General features: G+C 32.9%; 1 protein-coding gene across 2 annotated transcripts in view; it reads left to right on the forward strand.

Moving 5' to 3' along the window:
* LOC139512135 (voltage-dependent calcium channel subunit alpha-2/delta-3-like) overlaps positions 1–23,788 on the forward strand; it is a 121,815-nt gene that overhangs the window by 50,984 nt on the left and 47,043 nt on the right. For both annotated transcript variants that reach the window (XM_071299546.1, XM_071299537.1), the window contains exons 2-7: positions 1,337–1,418; positions 16,087–16,197; positions 17,804–17,863; positions 18,539–18,722; positions 19,731–19,862; positions 20,742–20,808. In XM_071299546.1, coding sequence (XP_071155647.1) covers positions 1,337–1,418; positions 16,087–16,197; positions 17,804–17,863; positions 18,539–18,722; positions 19,731–19,862; positions 20,742–20,808 — 636 coding nt within the window. The remainder of the gene's footprint in view (positions 1–1,336; positions 1,419–16,086; positions 16,198–17,803; positions 17,864–18,538; positions 18,723–19,730; positions 19,863–20,741; positions 20,809–23,788) is intronic.

The following is a 23,788-nucleotide window of genomic DNA, read 5'->3' on the forward strand; positions in this document are numbered from 1 at the left end:
TAGAAAGAAAGATAAGGTTTTAGATTTCATTACTACAGATGAAAGGCTTCCAATCAGCCTGACTTTTAGTAATGAAAACTATTAGTTTGTTTTATTGTTGCCACCTGATGAAATAAATGTCTCTAAAGGAGCAGAAATTATGTTTGACGTCATACTTTATGTAGTTGTTTTGAAAAACGTAATAATGGGTCATAAATATTAGTTAACTGGATTTATAATATTGAGTACAAACAAAATGAGAGAAATGAAGATCTTCTATAATAGATAAATTTATTTCTTCTCCTTATTTTGTTTTCTGGTTTAAGTTTTATCATGTTAAAATACATGATGATGAATGAGTTTCATACGTAGAAAGAAGCAGGAACTTTATTGGGTTCATGTTGCTCAGTCCTAGTAAGAGTTTTCCATATTGGGTGTTTTTATGCCACACCTACGATAGTAATTTTAGACTTTAGACTTTTGACACCATTTTCATGGTCCACTGAACATAGAAATTAAAAGTGTGAGTTTCAGGTTAAAGTTTTTGGTCAAGGTAGTTTTTGATGAAGCTGAAGTCCAATCAACTTGAAACTTAGTACACATGTTCCTTATTAGTTGATCTTTTTACTTTCAAGGCCAAATTAGATTTTTTACCCAATTTCACGGTCCATTGAACATGGAAAATGATAATGCGAGTGGGGCATACGTGTACTTTGGACACATTCTTGTTTGTTTTTTGCTATGGTTGTTATATTGTTTATTTTCAACTACTAAGTTTGATTGTGACCCTTCAGTATAGTTTGCCTCTCTAGAATGAATGGTTTATATATTACTAAATTGGGCAGAATTTGATGAAAGCAACTTATTTTTAGGGAAAATTTAAAGGAAAACCTGACAAAAAACATATTCTTCAATTTTCCAGCATTTGTTTTGACAATTAGAAATCTTAGATCTCTAAAAGTGTACCGAGTTTAAATTTCAGTCAATGATAAGCCATGTAAGCTTTTGCCATTATTTGACTTATGTCGCCTTGTCAATTTAGATATCAATCTTCAAACCTGAATGTCTTTGCCAATTTTAAACAAACTTGGCAGGAATGATAATAGAACTTAAAAGATCATTATTACATGGCAACCAAATGCTATTTTTGATACTGATTTGATAAAAATGTTTGAAACTTGAGGTGATTGATAAAAGCAAAGCCATGATATATGCAAACTTTGTCAGAATTATCTTCTCTTGTTAGAACTTAAAAATTTCATATTGAAGTATTATAGAGAACATTATTTAGTTGTACAAGTTTAATCAAGTGAAATATTTGATAACATCATTATATTTGAATCTTGTTTCTTTTCAGAATGAAAGCTGTTGTCAAAGTATTTGGAGATAAGATGAATCAGATGGTTTATGACTTTACCTCTTATAAATTCTTAGAACAGGTACGTAGGTTTAAAAAAAAATCTTTTTATATGATAGGTACTCATAATCCATCGATTTTTTTGTATTAAACTAGGCCAAAAAACAATTTTAATATCTATCAAGCAACATCATCAGCATAGCAGTCATGCTGATTTGTTGTCTCTATGTCTAATGAGTATATATAGAACTAACATAGACAATTCTGTATTGCTTTAAAAGCCCTTGAATGATTATTTTTCTTCAAACCAGTTTTGAATTGGACTTATAAATGTAACAAACTACTTATCACTGAGATGTTGGAAGACTTGTTAACAATTTTGTCTGATAGGACATTCAATTTGATATATCAATTGTTCCATCAGTTCACTCAACTAATTCTAATTACAGAATGATGGGCCAATGCCCCTCATCTTACAAATGACATTCATGAAACTTTATTTGTTGTCAAAATAGCAACAAACTATAGATTTTCTTATGAATACAATAAATTGAGAATGGAAATGGGGAATGTGTCAAAGAGACAGCAACCTGACCAAAGGGCAGACAACAGCAAAAGGCCACCAAGGGTCTTCAATACATTGATGTAATTCCTGCACCTGGAGGTGGTCTTCAGCTGGCCCCTTTCCTAGTCTCAGATATTTTTAAAGTAGCTGAACAGTTATTGTTATAGATCATGTAAAAAGAAAACATTCTACTTTTTTTATTTGCTTCACCAATTGCAAAAGCAGGTGTAGTAACGGTTTGACTTATTTTGAAAGATATTGGGTAGACAAATTTCTTCTTGGTTTTCTTGGTTTCTATGAATGAAAATGATTGATATTTGGCTTGATAATGTTGAGTAATGTAGCGTGTAAGCAATCTTCAGATCTGTTATATGCAGCTACTTCTTGTGTGCAGATAGTGTGAAATATCATTCAATTACAACAGGGACAGAGGACACTAAAATATGAGTTGTCATTTCCAAGGTAATGAACTCATTGAAAGTAAATAAGTCTTAGTGTGTGCTTAAAAGTAATTGAAAGCAATTGATCACAATAATTTAGAAGGATTTTAGTTTCAAAGTGATATCTGAAGTTTCTGCAATTACCGGTAATAACAGGGCTGTTATAGTGGCATTTAGATTTTTTTTCATCCTGATGCAGATACTATTTTTTCAAGGAAACTTTTTTGCACCATTAATAGACATATAAATGTTTTAAAAAAAGAGGAAAACTAAACATTTATGTATGTTCTATGAATAAACAGTCTATTATTTGAACTTGGAATTATTTTTAACTATGGAATTTGCTTGATTTCTTGTTATTGAAATTTTTAATAAATTCCATGTTTATTCTGTACTGAAATGTTCTGTGCTGCGCACAACACTTTCTATTACAAAGAAAATAGTATATTTTTAATAGAATGTACTGTGCCGCGCACAACACTATCTAACCAAAATACATTATATGAAAAGTGTTATTAACCGCTCAAAAGATCATAATACAAAATAAACATGGAATTTTAAAAAAAATTTAAACACAAGAAATTATGCGAATTCCGTAATCAAAAATAATTCCAAGTTCAAATAATAGCCTATTGAATACTCTTAAATATAACTGGTTTTTCGATCAGGTCTTAAATGTCATGTTACCCTCCTTATTATGTTGTAATACTTCCGCATTGTTATGTAAAAATAAGGCAATTGGGGTATGATTGCAAATAAGATATCTATATATCTCCCGACGGATGTGGATAACTACAATATACTGTTTTTTGGGGTTATTTTTTGTTCAACTTGTCAAATGATTGGAAAATAATATGCATTATATGTGTGGATTTTATTTCTCTTGGGAAGTCTTAATACAATGGTTAGATAATACTTTACAACCATATTGACTGATACTTTATAACAAATGACATTTAAAAATGGACCGATAATGAAGAATGTGTCTCTTAAATAAATAAAATTTGATATGCAGCTGCATAATTCTGATGTCGAGTAGTTCAAACTCAGATTTCCATCCCATTTTCTGTCACTTGAAACCAGGTATAAATGACTATGCCAGCTTCAATTTCTGCTTAAATTAGCTAATTGAAAATTACACCAATACCTTACATTCTAAACCATATTTACACACATTAGAGAAATAACTTGAGTTTATGCTAACAGTATTTCAGTGTGGGAAAGAAATATTTCTAGATGTAGCATCTTGCTATTTGAGTCATAACTTGAGTGAGAGCTCAGTGCTGGGTTATGCATGATCAATTGTATTCCTCTTTCTTTTCTTTTTTGCATTTTCTGTCAATTATTAAGTTATTTTAAATTAAATTTTAAGTAATTATTTGTTTTCTTTCCGAATTACCTGGCTGATCATAATCAAAATTTGCCATAATCATTCTTTAATAGGGTGTATTGTTAAAAGCATGAACTAATGTTGGCACACATGGCTGCTGATGCTATAAGTAGCAAATAATAGCAACTTCAAAAAATAAACAACATTTTAATGAGCATCACCCGTGGTGTAATGGTTAGTGCATTAGACTACTAACACAAAGATTCCTGCATTGATTCCCATTTCGAGTTGAAATTTCAGGGACTGAATTTTTGGCTCTCCCTTGACACCATTTGCGAGTATGGTCTTGAGGAAACAATGATAGTCCGTCGGAAGAGGAGGATAAATGGCTGACCCATGTTAAGAGAGAGCCATATCTCTTGCACTTAAATACACCCTTGTAGATTTTGAAAAAGAGCAGGCTTAAATGCCGCTATAAGGCAGCACTCACAACCGCAAAGTGGTAAGGGATTAATATAAGTTGCAAAACTTGTTTCCCAATCCACTATAAATAAATATGTTTAAACTAAACTAATGAGCATCCAATTTATAAGAAAATTATCTTATGATGATGTCAATGTGAATGAGTGTCATTAATTGCTGGCTTCATATGTGTTTGCTAAGGCCTCTTGAAACTGTAGGTCACAATTAATTTATAGCCACCAAAATTTTAAGATACATGCAGGCATTTTGTGGTTAAACTTTGATTTTGTTGAATAAAAAAAATAAAAAATTTGAGAAATATCATTTGTGTATTTGAATGAAAATTAATATAATTTGGTAAAAAAATAATGCTTTTCAAAATTGATCCCAGAACCTGCTTCATCACAATTACCTATATAGCTAACAGAATGAGTAATTGTGTATACATGCTATTTGAATTTTACCTTCACACATATTATGTATCAGCTCACTATTACTTCAACATGAGTTTCCAATATTGAAAATAATGTTATACACAGAGAAAATGGAAGTATGCTGTCATTAACTTTTTAAATTGCAAAAATTATATTTCTCCTCTTCAGAAAACTTGCATCGTTCAATAGCTTAAACTTGGTTAATTCTCCTACATAATCCATAAATGTAAAAAATCTTTAATGAAATTAATAGGGATAAATTATAAATCAAACAGATTTAGCATTGATTACTTAAAGATGATACAGAACTATTATGTAGCAGCTTAGATAACATGAATTTAAATGAATATGTTTTTTACTAGTAAGAAACAATTTAGTTCTCTATGCAGAAAATTCTTAAGCAAAAAGCTACTTAGCTAACAATAAAGTCAAAGAAAACCTTTATTTCTTGTATTATTAGATTTAACAAAATTATTCCGTCATGTTTTCCTTCTTTGTGTGTGTGTGTGTCAGTCTTGTTTTTGTCTCACAAAAATATAAAAGTGCATAGTGCGAGACATAAGAGATTACAATCTGGGAACAGCAGCATCTTTTTGTTAATGTATATTTAGACCTTCTGCTATGTAACCTTGTGTTCTAATGTGTTATGTTACAAAGTTTCTTTCTGTTATGGAATAAAACCACAAATGCATAGCCCAATTGCTTTCTTTGTTAAAATCTGCAAATTCAAGCATTTATGGTTAATTATTTAATTATTTTCAAATATAGTTGCAGTCATATTATGTCAGAAAGTATACCTTAACATTGCAACATTCTGTATGTTTGTGCCTGTCCCAAGTCAGGATCCTGTAATTCAGTGGTTGTTGTTTGTTTATGTGTTACATATTTGTTTTTCATTCATTTTTTATAATTTTGCGCTCGTATATTGGTATCACGTCGTCGTCGTCAGCATCGTCCGAAAACGGATGGTTTCCGGATAATAACTTTAGTATAAGTAAATAGAAATCAAAAAAATTTAAACACAATGTTAATAAATACAAAAGGAAGCTTGGGATTGATTTTGGGGGTTATGGTCCCTAAGGTTTAGTAATAAGGGGCCCAAAGGGGCCCAAAACAAGCATTTATCTAGTGTCAGTACAAAAAGTTGTTTATAAGTATTTCAATTGTTCTGAAATTGTACCAAAATGTTTAATACCATAAGTAGAAGGTTGGAATATATTTTAAGGGTTATGGGGCAAACAGTCTAGGAGTAGAGGGCCAAAAAGGGACAAAAAACAAGCATTTTTGTAGTTTCACGACAATAGATTGGAGTTATCTTTCTTTGTTCAGAATAGTACTTAATCAACTTAAATCAATGCTTTAACACATGACATGGGTAAAATCTCTTTGTTCTTACTGTGCTATAATCTGGATAATGCACGGCAAAGGTGTGCATTAACTACCTCAGATATACTGCACAGTTCAAATCTATTTTTACCTTTAGGGGCGGTTCTTAGATTTTGAAAGGGGCGTTATTTTATCAAATCAAAAATATATATCACCGAGTGTAGCGAGAGTACTAGACTATTTTAAGGCAAAACACGATACTATGTCCAATCCTAGGGTGGACGACATGTTCGCCCCTACCCCTAATCCGCCATCTGCCTTGAAATTACGACAAAATTGAACTTGATACAAACATCGTAGTTTCAAAATAGGAAAAAAAAGAAAGGTTTCTTATTCCGTTTTTTCATCTTAGCTTGAACATAAAATGTTTATTTTATTTTGCGTACAACATAAATCTTAAATCAGTGTTTTAAAGTCAGAAAGATACATGTACTTAAAACAATTTTTGGTAATTTCTGCCAAAAAAGAAATGTATCTTAAGAATATCCGAATAAAAGAAATCTTATTTGGATTAGTTTTAGACTCAATGGAATTTATAACGAGTTTTCGAATATCTATTCCCCATATTTTTGGATCGAATTTAAAGGGGGTCATATTTAATTTAAGTTTGTTTTAAAACAAGGAGATTCGCTGGAGATTAATCAAACTTCATTTAGATGGACGTGTCTTAAAAATTAATATAGTAGACACAAAGAAATTTGTGGAAGGGGGAGTAAAAGATTGGAAAGAGAAACGTATTTTCTGTTTATTCAACATTTAAAATTTAGGTAATATAACATGTTCCTCAGTTTATCTTTCTCTATTAAAGCATATCATTGATGGAAAGAAATTCAAAAGCAATTAATCTAAAACTAAATAACCCTTTTTTTCATACGATTTGAAAGTACTCAACTTGTCAAAGTCTTAATCGTCACTTATTAAATGAAAATTGGGAGTAGCTTTAACAGAAATATTTTTAAAAAAAATCTGCCATTAAATCGCAATTTTACAATAAGTCTAAACCTCAAAAAAAGTTATCAATTTAAAACTTACCAATGAAAGTTGTATTTCCCCCTTTCTTTACCCTACAATAAACTTTCCTAGGATCTGTGGATTGCGAAATATCGTCCACATCTAAAACGTCACGTAAATTAATGATGTCATGTGTTAAAACAGTTATTGGCCAATCAAATCGGTATATAGAATTTAATCTGCACGCGCTCAGGATGACCCTTTAACCCGAACTCCTACGTCGTTTTGGTTAATAAGGGTCACCTGAGCTGTGCAGATTAAATTCTATATACCGACTTGCTTGGTCAATAACTATAACATATACAATATACAATGCAATATTCACTTTACTACCAACTTATTAGATAAATTAAAGCAGTCTTTACCATTCAGTGATTACAAGCACTTTGATTACCATTCTAGGGTTATGCCCCTTTACAAATGGAAAAATTGAAGAATTTTTTAGTTTCTGTTCTCTTAACTCAAGTTTGTCTCAACTAAATTTATAATGCTTATTACCTCTAAACTCAGTTTAAGTTCAATTTTTGGCAGCTTCACTTTTACAGTTCTCGAGTTACGTCCCTTTATAACGTTATATGCTAGCGGGGGCATCATCTGTGTCCCTTTGGACACATTCTCCATTTATTTTTTTAGAAGTTACTATTTATTAATATTAAGTTTAACCCTGACTGTAGACTGACATTTTATATTTTAATGTTTTATGATGTATTTAAATGAGCAGTTATTGTTGCAAACTCCATTAGAAATATTTTTGGAATAAGGGAAAGGGGGAGGTGAAAAAAAAATTGGGGGTGGAGGGGGGGGGTCAATATTTCTCATTTCAGATTTCAGAAATTAAAAAGAAAATTTCTAAACATTTTTTTTTTTTGAGAGGATTAATATTCAACAGCATAGTGAATTGCTCAAAAGCAAAAACAAAATTTTAAGTTCATTAGACCACATTAATTCTGTGTCAGAAACCTATGCTGTGTCATTTATTTAATCACAATCCAAATTCAGAGCTGTATCCAGCTTGAATGTTGTGTCCATATTAGCCCCAACCGTTCAGGGTTCGACCTCTGCGGTCATATAAAGCTGTGCCCTGCGGAGCATCTGGTTTGTACATAAATTAGGCCGTTAGTTTTCTTGTTTGAATTGTTTTACATTGTCATTTCAGGGCCTTTATGCGATATGGGCTTTGCTCATTGTTGAAGGCAGTACGGTGACCTATAGTTGTTCATTTCTGTGTCATTTGGTCTCTTGTGGAGAGTTGTCTCATTGGCAATCATACCACATCTTCTTTTAATGCTAATCCTAACTTAATTGTTCCGAAAAATTCACCTGACCTCTACTCATTTCATGGATCTGGTAATTCAAGGTTAAATGTTTGTAGTCAATGGAATATATCAGGCAATATCAGCACTATGTCAACTTTATATGATGTATGGAAAGATTGTACGGTAAGGTGTTTATGTCTGTCTGGCCTGTTTCATTTAATGTGACCTAATCAACATGATTTATGGGTAAAAACAGATGTTATGTTTTTTATGGTGAATTATGTTTGTCAGATACTGTAAATTTGTAACCATAGTTGGTATATGAACAAATAGCAAGGTGTTTCATATTCCAAATATCTAAGTCTGGCAGAGTTTATCTGATAACTTATATGGGAAAGTATTAGGTTAAGCAGGGTTAGTTTCAAAAGCGTATAATCTGTTCGATATCATATTCCAAATATCTAAGCGACATCTTGCAAAACAAAAATACAGCGAAGGAAAAAAATTTGGCGGAAGGAAAAAAATAAAAATAATCAGAAGAAAGTCCCATGGCTTTATCATGTATACTTATGAAGTAAAATCAAAGGTCAAATTCTAGAACGTTAAATTAACATATGACCTTGGGCTCAATTTCAAGGTCATAGACCAAGGACCTCTAATCAAACGACCATAGGCCTCAACTTTATACTGTTAATGAGTTATATTAGCATACGACTGATATTGGATATAAAAGGGAAATAACTCGCATCAAATGTCTATGTACCCTTTCGACTAAAATTCATGTCTTACCACATGTCGCAACTAACAATTGTGTGAAAATATTTTGTCAATATCTTATATGATTTCTGAAAATAAGAGATCACAAGCCAAAATCAAAATTTTGAACATGACCTTGACCTTTGACCTTGACCTCATTTCATTTTTTTGGACCAAGGACCTCAATTCAAAAGACCCTAGGCCTCTATCACTTATGGTTTTCCGGTTGAAAGTACATTTCACTTATATCAAATATAAAAGGGGAAATAACTCTCACATGGAATATCTATATGGCTTCAGTCAATATTAAACAGAACATCCTGAGGATATAACAAGCAATTTGAAAAAAATAAATTTTGTCGGTTTCTTATAAGGTTGCGAAGCCTTAGAGATCACAAGAAAAACAGTTTTCGGGGAGATAACTCTTATGTGGGAAAGTATTAGGTTAAGCAGGGTCAGTTTCAAAAGCGTATAAACTGTTCAATATCATATTCCAAATATCTAAGCGACATCTTGCAAAACAAAAATACAGCGAAGGAAAAAAAATTGGCGGAAGAAAAAAAAAATAATCAGAAGAAAACCAAAAGGTCTTTTCACGGAAAAGTGGAAAGACCTAATACTCTTTTCATCATGATCAGTAAAGCAGGCAAGACATTTCAGTGACAGCTCTCTTTATGACTTAAGTATCACAGACTGGTCTTCATTGTTGTCCTGCAAAATCGTAAAAACATAAAATCACAAAGAAACGTTTTTGACTATTGGACAGCTTGTCATTCCTGAATAAAAGAATAAACAGTGACATCCTTATCAGCTGTCACTTCTGTTGACATTTGTTTTAACTCCAAAAAGAGAATCAAAGGTTACTCTATGATCGTGTCTCAAGCTTTATTTGTTGTCCTGACTATTGATTGTCAGATACAGACACTGGGGTCATTACCTATGATTGTCTTGCCTAATGATTTACTAACAGATGCCTCCAGTTATAGTGCTGCTGCATTTGAATGAAGAAAATTTCCCAGTAGATAGATGACTTCCTGATTTGAATCCAGTCTTACAAAATCAAAGTAGAAATAATATTATTTTTTCATGTTTGATTTCAATTAAGTTATTGTATTTTCTACGTCTGGTTCTTCTATAGTTACCGTGTTCTCGTGTGAATTAAGGACTTCTTTGTTGGCTTAACTAAGTCTCATTGTTATTTGAGCTGTAGAATTTTTTTTTTTTTGAATGGAAGTCTGCTTTTGTCTCTCTCATAATTATAATGAAATAACTAAAGACTGCTGTGTCTTTATATAACATTTCCTGGAGGTTTTCTGCAGAAACTAATTTCTCTTCTTATAATCACGTTTTCCTAGGTAAATGAAAGGAAGGGGGCTTACAAAAATAACTCTAAAACCACTGATAAGGGCAACTTTGAACTAGCAGTGATGTGCATATTCACATTTCTTTAAGCACTACAATCAGAGCGCCCTGAATTTGGTATGAACATTGATATAAGCTGTTTGTCTCTGGTGTAGAGTTGTCTCTTGGCAATCATACTACATCTTATTTTTAGCTCACCTGGCCCGAAGGGCCAAGTGAGCTTTTCTCACCACTTGGCGTCCGTCGTCCGTCGTCGTCCGTCGTCGTCGTCGTTAACAATTTACATTTTGAACTTCTTCTAGAGAACCACTGAATGGAATGGAACCAAACATGGCATGAATGTTCCTTATGAGGTGCTGACCAAGTGTTGTTACTTTGTAGCTGATCCATCATCCAAGATGGCCGCCAGCGGGGGACTTAGTTTAACATAGGACCCTATGGGAAATGCATACAAATGACTTCTTTTAGAGAACCACTGAATGGAATGAAACCAAACATGGCATGAATGTTCCTTATGAGGTACTGACCAAGTGTTGTTACTTTGTTGCCGATCCATCATCCAAGATGGCTGCTAGCTGGGGACTTAGTTTAACATAGGACCCTATGGGAAATGCATACAAATGACTTCTTCTAGAGAACCACTGAATTGAATGAAACCAAACATGGCATGAATGTTCCTTATGAGGTGCTGACCAAGTGTTGTTACTTTGTTGCCGATCCATCATCCAAGATGGCCGCCAGCCGGGAACTTAGTTTAACATAGGACCCTATGGGAAATGCATACAAATGACTTCTTTTAGAGAACCACTGAATGGAATAAAACCAAACATAGCATGAATGTTCCTTATGGGGTGCTGACCAAGTGTTGTTACTTTGTAGCCGATCCATCATCCAAGATGGCCGCCAGCGGGGGACTTAGTTTAACATAGGACCCTATGGGAAATGCATACAAATGACTTCTTCTAGAGAACCACTAAATGGAATGAAACCAAACATAGCATGAATGTTCCTTATGGAGTGCTGACCAAGTGTTGTTACTTTGTAGCCGATCCATCATCCAAGATGGCCGCCAGCGGGGGACTTAGTTTAACATAGGACCCCATGGGAAATGCATACAAATGACTTCTTCTAGAGAACCACTAAATGGAATGAAACCAAACATAGCATGAATGTTCCTTATGGAGTGCTGACCAAGTGTTGTTACTTTGTAGCCAATCCATCATCCAAGATGGCCGCCAGCGGGGGACTTAGTTTAACATAGGACCCCATGGGAAATGCATACAAATGACTTCTTTTAGAGAACCACTAAATGGAATGAAACCAAACATAGCATGAATGTTCCTTATGGAGTGCTGACCAAGTGTTGTTACTTTGTAGCCGATCCATCATCCAAGATGGCCGCCAGCGGGGGACTTAGTTTAACATAGGACCCCATGGGAAATGCATACAAATGACTTCTTCTAGAGAACCACTAAATGGAATGAAACCAAACATAGCATGAATGTTCCTTATGGAGTGCTGACCAAGTGTTGTTACTTTGTAGCCAATCCATCATCCAAGATGGCCGCCAGCGGGGGACTTAGTTTAACATAGGACCCCATGGGAAATGCATACAAATGACTTCTTTTAGAGAACCACTGAATGGAATGAAATCAAACATGGCATGAATGTTCCTAATGTGGTGCTGACCAAGTGTTGTTACTTTGTAGCCGATCCATTATCCAAGATGGACGCCAGCGGGGGACTTAGTTTAACATAGGACCCTATGGGAAATGCATACAAATGACTTCTTTTAGAGAACAACTGAATGGAATGAAACCAAACATTGCATGACTGTTCCTTATGCCGTGCTGACCATGTGTTGTTACTTTGTAGCCCATCCATCATCCAAGATGGCCGCCAGCATGGGACTTAGTTTAACATAGGACCCTATGGGAAATGCATACAAATGACTTCTTTTAGAGAACCACTGAATGGAATGAAATCAAACATGGCATGAATGTTCCTAATGTGGTGCTGACCAAGTGTTGTTACTTTGTAGCCGATCCATTATCCAAGATGGCCGCCAGCAGGGACTTAGTTTAACATAGGACCCTATTGGAAATGCATACAAATGACTTCTTTTAGAGAACCACTGAATGAAATAAAACTAAACATTGCATGAATGTTCCTTATGAGGTGCTGACCAAGTGTTGTTACTTTGTAGCAGATCCATCATCCAAGATGGCCGCCAGCAGGGGACTTAGTTTAACATAGGACCCTATGGGAAATGCATACAAATGACTTCTTTTAGAGAACCACTGAATGGAATAAAACCAAACATGGCATGAATGTTCCTTATGAGGTGCTGACCAAGTGTTGTTTCTTTGTAGCCGATCCGCCATCCAAGATGGCCACCAGTGGGGGACTTTTGAATGAAATTAAACATGTTCCTTTCCTTATCAATGAGGTTGTGTTGTCACTTTTAGCCAAATTTTATATTTTTTCATATGATTTCAAAAACCCAAGTAGAATCAGGTGAGCGATACAGGCTCTTAAGAGCCTCTAGTTATATATTTTCACATTCATTGCTCTTCATCATCCTATTTACCAAAAATTTGTTGATACAATTGAATCATTAAAGACCATTTGATTTTTTTTTCATTGTTCATGATCAGTTATCAATGATGAATTGTTTTTTAGGTCCATTTCTAAAATACTTAAAACAAAAAGTAATAAGTAACCAACTTACAAAGTTAATCTGACCTTGACCTCATTTTTATGGTTCATTGGTCATTTAATGTCAAGTTTCTTAGATACTATAACAAAAAATATATAAAAGATACTATGTCAAAATATACCAATTTACAATATATTGGATATATGGAATGATGTCCATCCTGATTCCTCTGACCTTGACCTCATTTTCATTGATCATGTGTAATATTATGTTAACTTTATGTGATACCTGTAGTTAGATTATTTTCCTTAAAAGTCAATAAAGATTGAAAAACATTCATTGTATGCACTGTTATATTTATAGTTTTCCTATTGTTGAATCATTTGAATGATTTCTTTCTATTCGTGTGTTTGTTTTAAATATCTTACAGAAATACTTGATGCACCATGAGGTTAATGAGCCTTAGGCATTATAGAGTTATATTTGTCCTGTTCAATATTAAATTCATGTAAAAAAGAAGTTCATCCTAAATTTAATTCTGTCAATTGAAAGACAACAATTCAAATTGTTTTCACAAGATGTCATGTCTAGAACTGCATTTATTTGATTAAAGATTTTAATTCGATTGCTTTAGTGGATTTTCCTCATTTATTTGCCGGGATCAAATTGGAGAGGAAATTAATCTTGAACATGATGAAAGCTGTTATTTACGTTATTTAGGTCTAATTATATAGAAGAAAAATGACTCTATTGGCAAGGTAGCGGCAATAGTCAATTTCCAGTTAGCTTGTACTTTTATCTGGCACAGAAATTGATTTTAGCATATTCTTTTGTTCTTTTTCTAACCTATGTTTGAAAGTTAAATGGTAATCTATCAATATCTCAATGATTAGAAGATGGATGCATATATATTTGATGCTTTGATTTAAGGTTTTATATGAACTTTTTCTTAAACTACATTTATAATACTTCAATTTAAGTCAATGAATTCAATGAGCATGGTGATTGAGTTGATACATAGGAATTACCTTCTTATGCATTTTTGAAAATAAATGAATAGCGAAAATATTATGAGAAAGGAGGGTTTGAGGAAGTAATGTTCAAGATAAATATTTTTAGTTATAGCCGGTAAACTTTTCTATAATTTTGATATAATTTGTCCCAAAAGAAGTACACTACACTATACCAGTCTAATATAAGCAAAACAACAATACAAAGATCAACGCTTTCACACTATTTACATTATTATATTTATTCTAAAGTGAAAAACAGTTACCTGGAATAAAGACACGGTGGAATGAAACAAGGCTTATATCAGCCATGCAGCCTATTCTTATTTGATGATAGTTTGAAATTTAAGGAAAGGTTTTGTACAAGGATATTTTTTTTCTCAAGCTATACTTACCGTCTATTGCAAGTTCAATAATCAGTAATGCACCATTGCAGGTCAAGTCTGGTTTTGTATATATATTGTCCAGACAGCTCCAACACATTATTATGACTGGAGAGTAGTGTAGTCTTTGACTAAGCTCTTACTAGGTGGTTAGGGTGGTAGCAGCCTTGAAGTGTTGAAGAGATAATCTAAACTATGACTTTCACAAATACATACAAACAAATCTGTGTTATTATCTTAAAACTAATTATATGTGGTGTATTTGTAGTCCAAAAATATTACCATTCTTCTTATATTCTCTCATGATTCTTATAACATCTGAAAAATCTTGCTTCTAAAATATGGATACAATCATACCAAATATGTAAATAATTCAAAAAGACTGAATTACGGTCATAATTAGTGGACTGTCAAGTTGGAACCCATTTGTGTCGCAATAGAACCTAGATTTGAAAGCGGTCATAGATGAAATCTTGACAGTATTTTAACCATGTTCTGGAAAAACCTGCGATAAGTCACGTCAGTGTAATCCTAAACCTTGTCAGTTTGTAAAGATATACAATTACTGAAATCTTAGGCTGTTCTGAAAAATCGTGACAAGTTATCAAACCTGACAGCTCTGTTATTTGAGCTGTACCTAGATTCATAGGTTTAAATGTGTGACGGAAAGATTGTTAGGTTGTGGATGCACTGTTTATTTGATAATCCTGTAAACATCGGACAGTTGATTGACATAGGGAAATTAATTTCTCGACACAGATTATAAAAATTGATGGTAATGTATTTACAGAATGCATTGTTTAAAATCTCTTTACTTGTATAATCGAAAAATATTATGGTTAGCAGTCCTGTGATTGTATTACTACAGTGGGAAATAATCGGTAATATAATTTATTTGGTAAATAAATCTGGCTTTGACATCCATTACTACAGTATTAGGAAATATCTTACTTAGTAAATTACTGTAATCAGAGTAAGAGAAATAGTATGGGATAAAGATGGGAACATAGTTGATAATATCAGACTTCCTAGTAAATTGGATTAGGATGATTAACCCTAGATAGATTTACAGAATCTAGTATCAAGTATACGTCTGGAATAGGTTGTTATTTTTGTTTTTAGGTCAGGTTTCAGAATTTAAACCAGTATTTTTTAAGTGGTTAGTCAAGTAAATAAAATTACGGGAATTTAGTGGTCCTGTATAAACTTCGAGATTCTTGAGTTTTTGAGAAATTTTGAGACATTAACACAGTTTTCTCTATTAATTCAATGTTATACAGTCATTGTGTCAATGTTTAACCTATATATATAGACTTATAGTTGGTTTTTATGTTTCCTGTTTGAAGGCAAGACATAAAACACTATTTGTACATGACATAGTGACAACAGCATTGAAATGTTGATTCAATAATAATTGTAATTAAGCAGCGTTGTTGTTGCGTTAATGTGAATCACATTTGTTTAAAATGTATTATCTTGTATATAATATGATTTTTTAAATAAGATATTCTGTAAATGGTTACAAACACAATTTTGTATAGATACCTAATGGAATATTGATTTCATATTTATTGTTGACTGAAACTGTAAAGTTTTGGTCAGATTTCATTAGTACTAACTTTTCTTCATGATTCATAATGTTTTTTATAAGTAGGTATATTATTATCATACAATTTTTTCTTTCTTTTATTTTCAGAAATATGATAAGTATTTTCAACATTTCATCAAGCTAGATGGTAGATCCCTAGTAAATGAGGTAGCTAATGATATTGGTAGAATGTTAAAGAAAAAGATTAAAGCAGTTGAGGTTGGTATATGTAAATCCTCAAATTCAAACAAAATCCTGCTGTCTACATTTCATGAATAGATAATTACCTAGACTATTTGTTTTATACTTTATATTTCACGAGATAGACAAGATGATTGGTAATTTTAATACAGATATCCTCAGGCCTAAAGTGTCTTGATGTCAAATAGCTCATGTCCTTCAACCTTACACCTTAAGGGTTGACTAGGGCATGTCCCTGGATTTCTTCTGTCTAGCAGTAACACCCTCGCCAACAGCAAAGAGGAGTGTTTTTTTTGGCTGTATACAGCAAAGTTCTGTCTGAATTTGGAGGTTTTATCTAATGCCTTGTGAAAGAAGAGTGTCACAATCTATGCATATGACATATGCAGCTTTCTCTGGAGTAGCAGGTCAGTGGCATGTTGCAAGGCAAAACCTGTTTGATTGGTGTGTGTGTAATAACTCCTTCAGCGCTATTGTGCTGTTTTGAGGCAGTCAGTTTTTACTGGTGAGGGAAGCCTTGGAGTGCAAGAGAGAACCATTGAACTAAAACAATAAAGCTAACAAAAATGTTCAATTATGTATGAAAAAGATGTACAGTAAATTTCAATGAGATAGTGATCCAACAACTCAATAATAACAAAAATAAAAAGAACATCATAGTGTCTTCAACAATACATGGCTAGACTAAATCCTTCTAAGTCTAAAATAAACAGAAACTAACAAAGATCACCTATCATTACCAGAATAACACAACAACATTAAGATATGACATTAGAAACCATTGGAGAGGTTTCTGGCAAACAGCTGTCAACTTGTTTTATCAAATGTATGTAGTGATATTGTGTCATGAATTAATACACCTTTGTTTTCATTGATATGTCAACATGGTCAAACTTCCATCAAACAAGCACAAGATGATTTTTTGTCAAGATCTGTAAAAACAGTGTCAACAGAATTTAAACTTATTGTTTTGAATGTAACAGATTATTTAATAGACTATTTTCATATTACCGACTTTTGACTCTGGTTTATATTTATTTTCGACAGGTTACTGGTACCTATGACATCCTGGTACCAAGCCCAGTTAGAGCAATGTAAAGAAGTAACATCAAGCTTTTAATCTGTACAATTCTTGGAGAAAATATACTGCTTCATATTATTTTTACATGTCAAACTCTTCGGAAAATAGTAAAATTTCCCCTCAAATTACACTGATTTAAAAATGTTTGATTTTACTTATTATGACTGCTCTTAATTGACCTGGATGTCATAGGTAACCTGTTGAAAAAAAATATAAAGTTATAAACCAGAGTCAAAAGTCGGTAATATGAAAATAGTCTATTTACAATTTGAAAATTAAAACTCTATTACAAATTGGAATGTATATTTTACAAGGTAACATTAAAGATGAAACAGGACATTTACCAAACGAGTAGGTTGGAGGCTCCAATTAATACAGCCCCTCTTTCTAGCTAAAATTTCATAGGATAATATATATTAAAAAAAGCTTGTGGAAATTTGATCTTTTTCACTTCATCACATTTAATGTGAAAGTGTAACTACATGCACTCTGATTTAGTCTTATATAATTTCTTAGATTGTTATATAATATGATTTTTTACAGGAATTGGTTGAAGTTGCTGAAAAAGAAAACATTAAAAGTCATTATGAAGAAACAATTGATGTGAGTTCTAGAAGTAAATATATGGATGTAGATTTGAAATAAATTCCTTGTGAGATACAAAACATTTTAAAAGGCAATACAGCAAACACTTGATTTAAATGATTTATGACAATTATTTCCCATGTGAGCTATAGACACCATTTGGCATCTATCAGCTTTTCAACTTTTCACATTTATATTTACTCTGAAAGCATTTTTTAAACCAAACTTTGCTAGATTGATTTATAAAATTATTTCAAAATGCAGTCCTCATTTTCCACAGTTCAGAAGAAAAACAAGGCCATCTATGACATTATTGATACAGATTGACCTATGCTCAAAATCTTCAGCTAGGAAACTTTGATAGATTGTTGTACATTGTAACCATCAAATCAAATGTTTGTGGGTAATTCATACGAGCAAGTTGAGCAATTCAGACTTTTTAGAGCCTACAGTTCTACTTTTTATTTTTTAGGCTTTTTTTAATTATCATAGCTCTTTTAAACAGTATTAAATTCGCTGATGTTTTTTTACTCTAGCATGATACAGTAACAAGTTGAATCCTTTGTTACAAAATGTCTTGTGGTTTCATTATCGTAAAATTTTGATTGTTCATTGATGCATAAATTCTCACAGTTCACTTCATTATCCTGATCTCTAGTCTTTGTATAATTATATTTTCTTCCCGTATTTCAGCTTGACTACCTCAATAACAAGAAACTTCTTAGTGATGATGACCTGCAGGCAATGAACGAAACTGTAGAGAATGCAATGAAAACTTACAAATATATTCATTTAGTACAAGACAAGAAATATAATGATGAGATGATCAATTATAACCTTAGTACTATACATGTGCCAACTAATGTATTTGATAAAGGTAAGTTTACTAGTTCACATTTTTATTTAGTGGTCAGCTAAGGCCCACATCTGGGTGTGGAATTTCCCCGCTGCATTGAAGACCCATTGGTGGCCTTCTGTTGATGTCTCCTCTTTGGTTAGGTTGTTGTCTCTTTGACATATTCCCCATTTCCATTCTCAATTTTATTCTATTGTGTGTGTGTTACATTTCACAACTATACATATACTGTGGATTCATTATTATTCGTTGGATACCAATTTTCATGGATTTCGTGGTTACCCTGGAAAGAATGAATTCCAATGTCCAACAAATTTACAAATTTTCTATAGGAATGTGAGCATACTCTGGCCAAACCATGAAATCAAATATCCACTTAAATGAAAGTTTTTCTCAATCAACAAAAATTAATGAATCCACAATTTTCACTTAGAAAACAATTAGAATACTTCAACTACTAACGTACACTCCTCTGAAAAAATAAAGATAAACAACACTGGAAACATGTTGTTCCAGATAGCTAATGACGTACAAAATGTGGAGGGGTAAAACCAGTTTTATAACAGTATATCAACAAATATATGACTGAAGTGATCTTGTTAAAAGAAAAAAACAGAAAATGGTATTCAAGATTATCAATTTAACCTGAAATCAACAAAGTATTAAAATGACTCAAGCTGCTTGAATAGGATACAAGGACAAATATCAGAAAAAAGGATTGAAAGATTGAGATGAATCAACCAGCAGCAAATGTTACTTGACAGTTAAAAGTATTAGATCTAAAAATACACTGCAAAACAATACATATACTGAATACAATTATGTATCCTAGACCAACAGTGAAAACACTACTGTATATACAATACTTGTATACTAAATACACGACTATAAACAGAACTGACATACTGATTAAACTACTGTATTCAAGTCAAATTTCATAGACAACAAAGTCTTCTGTGAATTAACATTATGATAATACATGTACCCATTACTGTATGTATAGATTTTGGATCACATTTGTTGTTTAAGCTCCAGAGATTCAGAATGGAGTAAACTGGACACATACATTAGATGGACAATTCCAGAAAAATCACAATACTGACCAATCATCTAAATGGCAGTACTTTTGTAGTTCAGATGGTTTCTTCAGAATTTATCCAGGTTTGTCCATAGTATTGCTTCTTTTATTAACTGTGTCATGAACTTCAACCTATGTAATAATCTGATATTAGAGTTTGAAATCTAAATGCACATTTTTTAAGAAAAATAATTTAAAATAAAAGTAAACTTAATAATCAGGAAGATAGTTAGAGGGGCAGTAGGTGTCAAATTCATGTTCACAGATTTTAATCAAATTCTCATATTTCATTTATAACAATGTAAAACATGTATCAAATTGTTAAAAGGCTAAAACAGAGCACGGGCATGAAAATACATAGTTTCGTTTCGTGTGTATTTTAGTCGAGAGGGCATCTAATTAATTATCGAGTTGACCTCTAAAGACATCTGATGACCATATAATCAATGTAAACATAAATATAGTTATGAATATATTAAAAAAAAATTGTGCTGTTTGAATTTTCTAGGTCCATTTAATTTCATACTACAGATGAAAAATAAATGTTTATCCTCGTTTTTCCTGTATAAGAATGAGTTTTTGTGCATCGAATCAGTCAATCAAATGATTTACCTTTATTTCACTTTCAATGTTGACATTCTTTTCCTTTAAATAACTTTACACATACAATTCATGTGTTATCCATCTCAAGCTAAGGGTTTAAATTAAAGTTCACATGAATACTGATTCAATGAGGTTGAATTATTCACTTGCAAATAAATAATTCATAATCAGTGTTTTTCAGCTTATTTTGACAAAATTGAATCATACTGGCTGCTTAAAGCCAATTATTATTTCACTATGTGCATTTCATTAATGATTGAGCAAATAAAATAATATATTAGATTTTTTGTATATCTCATTGTTAGTGCCCCTTTAAGAATAATAGGTATTCCTTTACATTGATGTTCTGTTTATTACAGGAATTAAATGGCCAAAGAATAATACAGATGGGAGAATTGATACATTTGATTGTAGAATGAGAAGTTGGTAAGCAATTAACCTATTACATTGAATTAACGTGAATAGATAGAAATGTTTGGTACATGTCAATTAATCAGCAACTTAAAACAATATGCAGAAAATGACTTCTAGGGTAAACATACAAACTGGTAATCCTTTTTAGCTCACCTTTGCCCTTCGGGCCAAGTGAGCTTTTCTCATCACTTTGGGTCCGTTGTCGTCGTCGTTAACTTTTACAAAAATCTTCTCCTCTGGGCCAAATTAAACCAAACTTGGCCACAATCATCATTGGGGTATCTAGTTTGAAAAATGTGTCCGATGACCCGGTTAACCAACCTAGATGGCCGACATGGCTGAAAATAAAACATAGGGGTAAAATGTAGATTTTGGCTTATATCTCTGAAACTAAAGCATTCAGAGCAAGTCTGAAATGGGGGTTAAATTGTTTATCAGGTCAAGATATATCTGCCCTGACATTTTCAGATGAATCGGAGAACCTGTTGTTGGGTTGCTGCCCCTAAATTGGTAATTTTAAGGAAATTTTGCCATTTTTAGCTCACCTGGCCCGAAGGGCCAAGTGAGCTTTTCCCATCACTTGGCGTTCGGCGTCCGTCGTCCGTCGTCGTCCGTCGTCGTTAACTTTTACAAAAATCTTCTCCTCTGAAACTACTGGGCCAAATCAAACCAAACTTGGCCACAATCATCATTGGGGTATCTAGTTTAAAAAATGTGTGGCGTGACCCGGTCAACCAACCAAGATGGCCGCCACCGCTAAAAATAGAACATAGGGGTAAAATGCAGTTTTTGGCTTATAACTCAAAAACCAAAGCATTTAGAGCAAATCTGACATGAAGTAAAAATGTTTATCAGGTCAAGATCTATCTGCCCTGAAATTTTCAGATGAATCGGTCAATCGGTTGTTGGGTTGCTGCCCCTGAATTGGTAATTTTGAGGAAATTTTGCTGTTTTTGGTTATTATCTTGAATATTATTATAGATAGAGATAAATTGTAAACAGCAATAATGTTCAGCAAAGTAAGATCTACAAATAAGTCAACATGACCAAAATGGTCAGTTGACCCGTTTAGGAGTTATTGCCCTTTATAGTCAATTTTAAACCATTTTTCGTTAATTAAAGTAATCTTTTACAAAAATCTTCTCCTCTGAAACTACTGGGCCAAATTAATCCAAACTTGGCCACAATCATCTTTGGGGTATCTAGTTTAAAAAATGTGTGGCGTGACCTGGTCAACCAACCAAGATGGCCGCCACGGCTAAAAATAGAACAAAGGGGTAAAATGCAGTTTTTGGCTTATAACTCAAAAACCAAAGCATTTTGAGGAAATCTGACATGGGATAAAAATGTTTATCAGGTCAAGATCTATCTGCCCTGAAATTTTCAGATGAATCGGTTAATCGGTTGTTGGGTTGCTGCCCCTGAATTGGTAATTTTGAGGAAATTTTGCTGTTTTTGGTTATTATCTTGAATATTATTATAGATAGAGATAAACTGTAAACAGCAATAATGTTCAACAAAGTAAGATCTACAAATAAGTCAACATGACCAAAATGGTCAGTTGACCCGTTTAGGAGTTATTGCCCTTTATAGTCAATTTTTAACCATTTTTCGTAAATTAAAGTAATCTTTTACAAAAATCTTCTCCTCTGAAACTACTGGGCCAAATTAATCCAAACTTGGCCACAATCATCTTTGGGGTATCTAGTTTAAAAAATGTGTGGCGTGACCTGGTCAACCAACCAAGATGGCCGCCACCGCTAAAAATAGAACATAGGGGTAAAATGCAGTTTTTGGCTTATAACTCAAAAACCAAAGCATTTTGAGGAAATCTGACAGGGATAAAAATGTTTATCAGGTCAAGATCTATCTGCCCTGAAATTTTCAGATGAATCGGTCAATCGGTTGTTGGGTTGCTGCCCCTGAATTGGTAATTTTGAGGAAATTTTGCTGTTTTTGGTTATTATCTTGAATATTATTATAGATAGAGATAAATTGTAAACAGCAATAATGTTCAGCAAGGTAAGATCTACAAATAAGTCAACATGACCAAAATGGTCAGTTGACCCGTTTAGGAGTTATTGCCCTTTATAGTCAATCTTTAACCATTTTTCATAAATCTAAGTAATCTTTTACAAAATCTCCTCTGAAACTACTGGGCCAAATTAATCCAAACTTGGCCACAATCATCTTTGGGGTATCTAGTTTAAAAAATGTGTGGCGTGACCTGGTCAACCAACCAAGATGGCCGCCACCGCTAAAAATAGAACATAGGGGTAAAATGCAGTTTTTGGCTTATAACTCAAAAACCAAAGCATTTTGAGGAAATCTGACAGGGATAAAAATGTTTATCAGGTCAAGATCTATCTGCCCTGAAATTTTCAGATGAATCAGTCAATCGGTTGTTGGGTTGCTGCCCCTGAATTGGTAATTTTGAGGAAATTTTGCTGTTTTTGGTTATTATCTTGAATATTATTATAGATAGAGATAAATTGTAAACAGCAATAATGTTCAGCAAGGTAAGATCTACAAATAAGTCAACATGACCAAAATGGTCAGTTGACCCGTTTAGGAGTTATTGCCCTTTATAGTCAATCTTTAACCATTTTTCATAAATCTAAGTAATCTTTTACAAAATCTCCACTGAAACTACTAGGCCACAATCATCTTTGGGGTATCTAGTTTGAAAAATGTGTCCGATGACCTGGCCATTCAACCAAGATGGCCGCCACGGCTAAAAATAGAACATAGGGGTAAAATGCAGTTTTTGGCTTATAACTATGAAACCAAAGCATCTAGAGCAAATCTGACAAGAAGTTAAATTGTTAATCAAGTCAATATCTATCTGCCCTGAATTTTTCAGATGAATTGGACAACTGGTTGTTGGGTTGCTGCCCTCCAATTGGTAATTTTTAAAGAAATTTTGCCGTTTTTGGTTATCTTGAATACTATTATAGATAGCGATAAACTGTAAACAGCAATAATGTTCAGC

Source organism: Mytilus edulis, chromosome 1, assembly GCF_963676685.1.
Source record: "Mytilus edulis chromosome 1, xbMytEdul2.2, whole genome shotgun sequence".
Lineage (NCBI taxonomy): Eukaryota > Metazoa > Mollusca > Bivalvia > Mytilida > Mytilidae > Mytilus > Mytilus edulis.